The 7,339-nt window shown below is 49.9% G+C and overlaps 3 protein-coding genes across 3 annotated transcripts in view; 2 read left to right on the plus strand and 1 right to left on the minus strand.

The window, feature by feature from the left end:
* EMH_0026480 (glycosyltransferase family 28 C-terminal domain-containing protein, putative) overlaps positions 1 to 877 on the minus strand; it is a gene marked incomplete at both ends in the record, with an annotated part of 2,699 nt that extends 1,822 nt beyond the window's left edge. The window contains one exon of the mRNA XM_013502616.1: positions 96 to 877. Within this exon, the coding sequence (XP_013358070.1) occupies positions 96 to 877 (782 nt within the window). The remainder of the gene's footprint in view (positions 1 to 95) is intronic.
* Positions 878 to 1,881: 1,004 nt separating this feature from the next.
* EMH_0026490 (uncharacterized protein) lies at positions 1,882 to 2,559 on the plus strand (the record flags this gene model as incomplete). Its single annotated transcript, XM_013502617.1, has 1 exon — positions 1,882 to 2,559. The coding sequence occupies one exon, from the start codon at positions 1,882 to 1,884 to the stop codon at positions 2,557 to 2,559; it is 678 nt and encodes a 225-aa protein (XP_013358071.1).
* Positions 2,560 to 6,643: 4,084 nt separating this feature from the next.
* Positions 6,644 to 7,339, plus strand: part of EMH_0026500 (uncharacterized protein) — a gene marked incomplete at both ends in the record, with an annotated part of 3,505 nt that continues 2,809 nt past the window's right edge. The window contains 1 exon segment of the mRNA XM_013502618.1: positions 6,644 to 7,328. Coding sequence (XP_013358072.1) covers positions 6,644 to 7,328 — 685 coding nt within the window.

Consider the following 7,339-nt stretch of genomic DNA (forward strand, 5'->3'; position numbering starts at 1 on the left):
TTTCTGTCTCCATGTCCTCAGTGATCTCTTCGTCTACTATAGCAGCAAAGCGGCTCCCATTGGGTGCAGGCAGCGGCAGCAGCGGCCTCGCATACAGCTGCCTGTCCCCTGCTGCAGCTGCCTCTTCTGCTGCTGCTGCTGCTGCTCCTGCTCCTGCTGCTGCTGCTCCTGCTCCTGCTCCTGCTCCTGCTGCAGCAGTTGCTGCGGGGTTGGGGGCGACGAGGAGAGGCCGCCTCCAGGCTTCTAGTATTTTGTGCGGCAGGTCAGCGAGGTGCAGCACAGCAACACAGTGGTGGCCCCTGGCTAGCTGTACAGCTAGCTGCAGCTGGTGGTTGTTATAGAGATCAGGGTTTACGCATGCAACGACCCGGCGCGAAGCCCGCAGAGACTCTATCAGAGTTCCAGCCCCACAGTGAGAAATAATTAAATCAAAGTGCTGCAGCAGCTGAGACAAAGAAGGAATATAACGAACCACACGTACACGCGACAGCCCCGCAACCTGTACATACACCCCAGATGCATGCAGCGATAGAGAAGCCCCAGATACACCAAAAGGAATATTCTTTCCCCGACCCACTTGCACTGTCAGCGATACCCTGCCTATACACCGCAGAGCCTCTAAGAAGGGTTCAGACCCCGCAGCCGCCACCAAACCCTCAAAGGCTGTGCTGCCGACTGTCACGAGCACACGGGGCCCTTCTTCAGGCGGTAGAGTGAAGTTGTTTTCTGTTTTATTTTTTTTGTTTTCTTCTTTTTCTGCTGCTGATATCTCCTGGCTCGTGCAGCCCCGTGAGAAACACAGAACACCCCGGCGAAGCAAAGAAGCTGCGGCTGCTGCTGACCCCCCCGATCCAGACACTTCCTTTGAGTCGCCCATGCGGCGCTTCAAAGAAAAAAAAAAAGAAAACTCAGAGGCAATGCTGCTGCAGCTGCTGCTGCTGCTGCTGCTGCTGCTGCAGCTGCTGCTGCAGCAGAGGCGGCGGCGGCAAGGACCCGGGCCCCGAGCAGCAGAAGGTCGCTTATTGCAGGATATCTGGAGGCCGCAGGCTGTATATAAAAAGCTAAAAGTAGAAGATTTTGTTAAAGAAAACAAATCAGTATAATGTAAACACCACAGNACTCCAAAAAATAAATTCAAATCACTACCAACTGCATATATATATATTTACTGTTGTACATGCATCGACTGACCGCAGGATAACGGGGCTGGGCTGCGGGTGCAGCGACAGAGCGGCTCAGCGGTGTGCTTAAATAAGTTCAATAAAAGGGAGAAATAAGTGAAATAAAAGAAATAAAAACTTATTTTCTGTTGATACATAGAAGATTTTGCCTGAGACGACTGCTGCTCCCCTGCGAAGAGCCAGGTTTGCATACACCCGAAGCCATAATGTTGCTGCTGCTGTGTGGAGTGACCCTGCTGGTCTACATTTAGCTTGAGGCATCCAGAGCAGCAGAGCCAGCCCTACAATGGCTGCTCGAGCAAACCTGGTAGGGCTTCACAGCTAGCCGTGTGCATGCGCATGCATCCGCTTACACGGGGGCCGAGCTTCTGCCTCGCGTTCCTTGGATAACCACTAGTCAAGCATTCAGTACACCCTCCTCAGCCCCAACATATGCATTTGTAGTCCCTGTAGCGAGCCAGAGATAGAGAGAAGAAAGCGAGAACACACCTGCGTCTGCACAGGCCGCAGCTCACCTCCCTCCACAGAGCTGAGAAGCTGCAGCGTTGCTGCCTTTTGTTTGACACAATAAAATACAGACCCAGCTGCAGCATTAGAGCTCACGGATGCGTTGAGATAAAGAGGCGGAGCGGCAGTGGTCCTCGAACGCGGGAGAGAGACCTTCATTGCATTGTGCATGGGGTCACCTTGATCTGTGCAGATGGCAACACGCTCCTCGCCGGGGTCTGTAGACCCTCGTTACGTGGCGGCCCCAGCGGGCTCAATTCCTGGGGTTGCTGGTAGGGCCTCTGTCTCGTGTAAAGACTTGTACTCGCGCACAAGATCTCGCAGCTTGAGGAGGCCACCACCAGCTGGTGGCTGTGGGTGGTATGAATACGGGCTGTATGACGTTGCACTGGAGCTGACAGAAGTTCCTTTGCGGCCGTTTGAGTTGGAGTATAGAGAACGCACTATCTTGACGCCTGAGGAGCCACAGCCTATAGAACTTCCCAGCACCAGACAGCCCCCTGTGCTGGTTAAACTTAAACATAAACCTCGCGCTTGTGCTCCGCCTCACCCCTCTACTGTACGCCTCCGTTATGAGCCTGAGGCCGCTCCTGTAGTGTTTCCTACAGAAGGGCACAAGAAACAGCAGAAAACAGACAAAATAGAAAAACAACCGTCAACACAAATACACAAAGAAGCAGAATCCAGCGCTGCAAAGGAACGCCATAAAACAGAAAAAGGAGAAAAGCATGAGAAAGCTGATAAGGGGGATAAGGGCGATAAGCAAGAAAAAGGAGAAAAGCAAAATAAAGAAAAATCTGAAAAAAAGGAAAAAGAGAAGAAAAAGAACAAAGATCAACCTCAGGAACAACCTCAAAAGGAAGATTCCTAAGAAATATTCAACAATACCCCAGCTGCTACTGTTTCTCCCTCGTACCATCCACCTGTTCACCTGAAACATAGAACAGGTAGACGTGTATGAGCCCCCTGCATCACTCTCTTGAGGGCCCCAGGCCCTTGCTGCATCTTTTTTCTTAATGTGCCTTTCAACTGGCACGCAGTTGTTTCTCTATACACTGCAGCGGTTATCGCTTTCTCCCGTTCGGCAAACACCAACAACATTTCGCCTTTCCTTTTGAGCCTTGAATCAAACCCTTCTGCATCGGTGTATAATATATAAGCCTCCATTCAACATCTCGTTNCCTTTTGAGCCTTGAATCAAACCCTTCTGCATCGGTGTATAATATATAAGCCTCCATTCAACATCTCGTTTTGGATTTACTCTTACTCTCGTGCAGCTTTTTAGTTTTTGCATATTGAGACCCGATTGACACTATAGCGATTTCTGTTCTCATCTCACACACTAACAAACTGTACTAAGCTTTTTCCGTTCATGTATGTTTGTATATACTGCATATTATATATTCCGGTACATATCTATATATATAGAGGAGATATATAGATATAGATATAAATACAACAAAAATAGGAAGCACTGAGCAGGATATGTAGACCTTCGGCACCTGCAATGAGAGCTACTGCGGGTTTCCCTTCGGCGGTATTTCCCTCTTCTATCCCCAATATTTTTTATTGAGGGAGCGTATATCGTGGTGTATTATATTTATCTCTTTTCAAAGTAGCATAGCATTCTCCTCAAAAGGATGATCGTGGAACTCAGGAAGTTTTGCATTCGCGTGCATCAGTTGCCCCCTTGAGGGCTGGCGTAGCTGGTATCAGAAAAGAAAGCTTAAGTATAAATACGTATGAGCTCTGGAGTGAAAATTAGGGTTAATTATGCATAGGCAGAATAACTTATGAGTAAACGTCAGCCGCCAACAGTAGATGTGTCGAACCCAACAAGCTTCTGAAAGCACTTCAGCGTTTGTGTCTATGAGGCAGTTGAAAAAGACTTTATATTTTAATAGGAGCCGTCTTGTTCGGTGGCTTTGATAGCTCAAGTATAGCAAGGTATCCCGCTCGTCTGGGTTGCCAAAATATCCTGGCGCCCTAGCGGTCAGTCACTGCATTCTGCAGCGTTTGCTTTTCTATATCCAACAAAATAATTCCTCAAAGCGGTATCTTTGCGCGTCTCCACAGCTCACGCCTCTTCACCATGTTCCCCTTTTAGCCGGGTTTCCACCGAAATGTCGTTGAATGACTGGAAATTGAACATCGCTGCTCGCAGCGATACCCGTACTCTGCCAGCGACAGGCATTGCAACACAGCCTACAGCAGGCCGAGAAAACGCAGGAGAGCACCGGAGCATCAGGCCATACAGTACAATGAACAGTAGAAAAAGCTCCTTTGTGATCCTATATGGTTCTCATCCTTGGCGATGCCATCAGGAGGGCGAATGGAAAAAGAAGTTTTCCCTTTGGTGTACAGGTATATACTGGTTATACTTGCTTATACTGGTATCGGCGTGTTAACTGCATTATAGATGCACCCCGAACGTGGAGATGCCGCCACACCCTTGGTACCGTTTTTCCGAAACTGTTTAGGGTTCTCCCCACAGAACCGCAGCAACGCTATTGCTTTAAGGACCAAATGGAAGAGAGTGAGCTTCTGGGGGCACGGTTAAAGAACACGCAGCAGCCATAGAAGGCGGTAATATTACCGCAGGGGCTCTACAACATGACGACGGCTGATGGGGATCGCTAGAAGGTAGAAACTCCTCATCTTCATACAACAGCTGTAGCCGCAAGCATGCGAGTGAATAGCACGGCATAATACTAGGGTGCCCACAATCTGTGCAAAGAGCTTCTTTGTCTTGAGCTACAAGGGGTTCATACCCCTACACCAACTGGTTCTTTCTCGTAATTCATTTGATAACCGTGACCTGAGTTCACTCTTCTAAATTTGCCTATTTTGACGCCGGAACAGCCAGCATACGGCTTGCCTGTCTCGTAGATTCAGGTAGACTTCGGTGCTATGGATTGGTGCTTGCTCGCCTGGTAGGTTCTGTAGTGGTTCTAGCACTACTACGCTGCTGCTACTACGCGGCTGCTGACCCACGCAAGCTGCAGAGNTGCTGCAGCAGTAACACTCAATTCTTATATTCCTTGCTTCTTGCAGTATTATGGTGACCAGCACATGTCAGACAGTCTCTCCATATCTTCATATGGGGCTTTTTGTTGTGTGTAAGACTATATAGAGTGCCAACGACATTTGTGCGCCGCAATAGAGTCAAACTTTTTTACATTAGAGTTCCCCAAGGAGCAAATTAATTTCATTCCGGTCGCCAGGCATCCTGCTCGCAGCGGTACGCAGCGGAGCTGATGCAGAGAAGAGGTGACCCGCCATCAGTTGCAACACACCGTGCTGCAACTCGTGGTGCAAGGCAGCTCTATGAGGAGGCATACGGAAGACCCTTTTCAACGCATGTACTAACTTCGTAAAGAAATGATAAATACTATAGTGAACGCCAGTAGCCGTCGTGGACTCTGAAGGAGAAATACATGTACCAACGCCAGCCATGGGTGTTGCATGGGTCGGCATAAGTGTTTGCATACAAAGGGGCAACAGACGGGGAAACGAGACGTATACATACGTATGTAGATACATACATTCAAACAAATATCGTTCTAAATGAATCACTGTAACTATTTGCATATAAGCTCAGAAATATTTGTATGAAGAGAACGAGTTCAATGCTTGCCAACGCGCAGAGAGAGACAACGAGATACAGAGGATAAGCCTTTTGCTCTTTGCCTCTTTCAGTGCAAGGCCGAAAACACACAAAAAAGCAGTTAGCTGCTGCGTTCCCGGTGTTGGCCCCCACAACACAGCACCATATATATCTGGTGGAAACGCGTAACTGTATGTATGGTAAGCTCAGAGGTACTGGCAGGAAGAGATGCAGCTGCATGTATGCCAATGTGCACACAGACAAGGCTGAGTGAGATCCTGTAGCTTCCTTGTGGCTTACTGCCACCGTCTGCACCTCTCTATCTTCATCCCTTTCTAGATATGTCTTCTTCTACCTTCTTTTTCTGCGCTTATATCTATATCCTCTAAGTAAACGTAACATTCACAACCACCGTCATGCCGCCACACCAAATTCCTGCGCAGGGTCACTCAAAATGCTGATGCAAGATGAATTCATCCCGAAATTGTTCTTGCATTGGACTCACACTGAACACAACAACAAATGATGCAATGAATTTACAAATAAAATACTATCTTCTACACAGACAAGGGGGAAATCGCGACGTTATCAATCGGAGGCAATCTTGCAAACGCAGATAGCGCTACCTACCAGTGTCTTCCCCTAATTCACGTCAGCCATTACGAACAAACAAGGTGTTTTTCGGCATTCGAGCTACAAAAAATTATTTTCTTTTGCACAAATGGCATATGAACTGTGGGGCCCCATGGTCTACCCGGCTCCTCGTGCCGGATCTGCGGCGGACCACCGCCTNTGGCATATGAACTGTGGGGCCCCATGGTCTACCCGGCTCCTCGTGCCGGATCTGCGGCGGACCACCGCCTCTCATCGGCACAACGAACATTCTCAAGTGCAAAATTATAAATTACTGAGTCTTTAGAAGGTAATTCCAAAGAAATACCAATGAATGAGGATTGAAGGCAAATGGCCGTTTCGGCTTTCTTCTGGCGTTCAGCGCTGCACTGCTCGTTGGCATTCTGGGTGTGTGTACGGCCTCACCCCCTTTGCCCCTCTTTCTCAAGGAAATTAGCCACGATGCAATGATACTTTATTATACACCGCCTTATATTGGTGTGCCACTCACACATGAACGTCAACGCCAAGCCACATGAACCCGCCAGCAACCCCGAATAGCACGCAGATGCAGGCGAACCCGCATCCGGTGTTGCGCTGCCTCAGGGGCCGCCCAGGAGGTCGCCGGGATGGGTGGAGCTACCTATGGGGATTTGTAGAGAGCTGCCTTGCGCACTAGGGTTGCTTGAGAAGCTGCACTGGCACTAGCTGCATAGATATCCCCTCAGCTGCCATTATGCTGCCTCACACTTCTAGGCAGGTACAGGACCCCTCCTCTGCTGCAAATGCAGCAGTTGCTGCTACTGTTGCTGCCCAGAGCCGGCAGCAGCAGCACCAGCAGCATCAGGAGCAGCAACACGTGCGGCCTGGGCATTCGGAACCGCAGCAGTCCGACGGGCAGCTCAAGTCGCAACAGCAGCAGCAGCATCATGAGGGGGCGCACTGCAGATCAGGCGTAGCTGCCGACAGTCTGTTGAGTTCATTTGACATGTTTGCCTTCAACGCTCCGAAGACACCCCAAAGAACGACCCCAAAAAAACCAGCACCTAGAGCAAAAGGAGGCAGTGGGCCCCACCGAGGCAGCACACCCGTGGCCAGCGGCAGTCGTTCCAGCAGCAGCAGCAGCAGCCGAATGGCTGGCGGCAGCTGTGCAAGCAGGAGCAGTGGCCTGGGGAGCAGCAACGTTGACAACGCCGCAACTGGCGGCAGCTGCAGCAGCAACAACAACAGCAGCAGCAACAGCAGGACCAGTGCGATTGAATTGCAGAGGGAATCAGAGCTAAGCCCTGGAGTACGTCTGTCTCTAGAGTGGCTGGAGGAAGCGGAAAGAAGACGGGGGCTGAGCAGCACAGAAGTTGCTGCTGCCTTCAGGTGTCCTCAATGCCACCAGTTCACCATGACCTTTCGCTCCGGCCGCTACGGTATGCAGCAA

This window comes from Eimeria mitis, genomic scaffold (assembly GCF_000499745.2).
Source record: "Eimeria mitis Houghton genomic scaffold, Emh_scaff973, whole genome shotgun sequence".
Classification (NCBI taxonomy): domain Eukaryota; phylum Apicomplexa; class Conoidasida; order Eucoccidiorida; family Eimeriidae; genus Eimeria; species Eimeria mitis.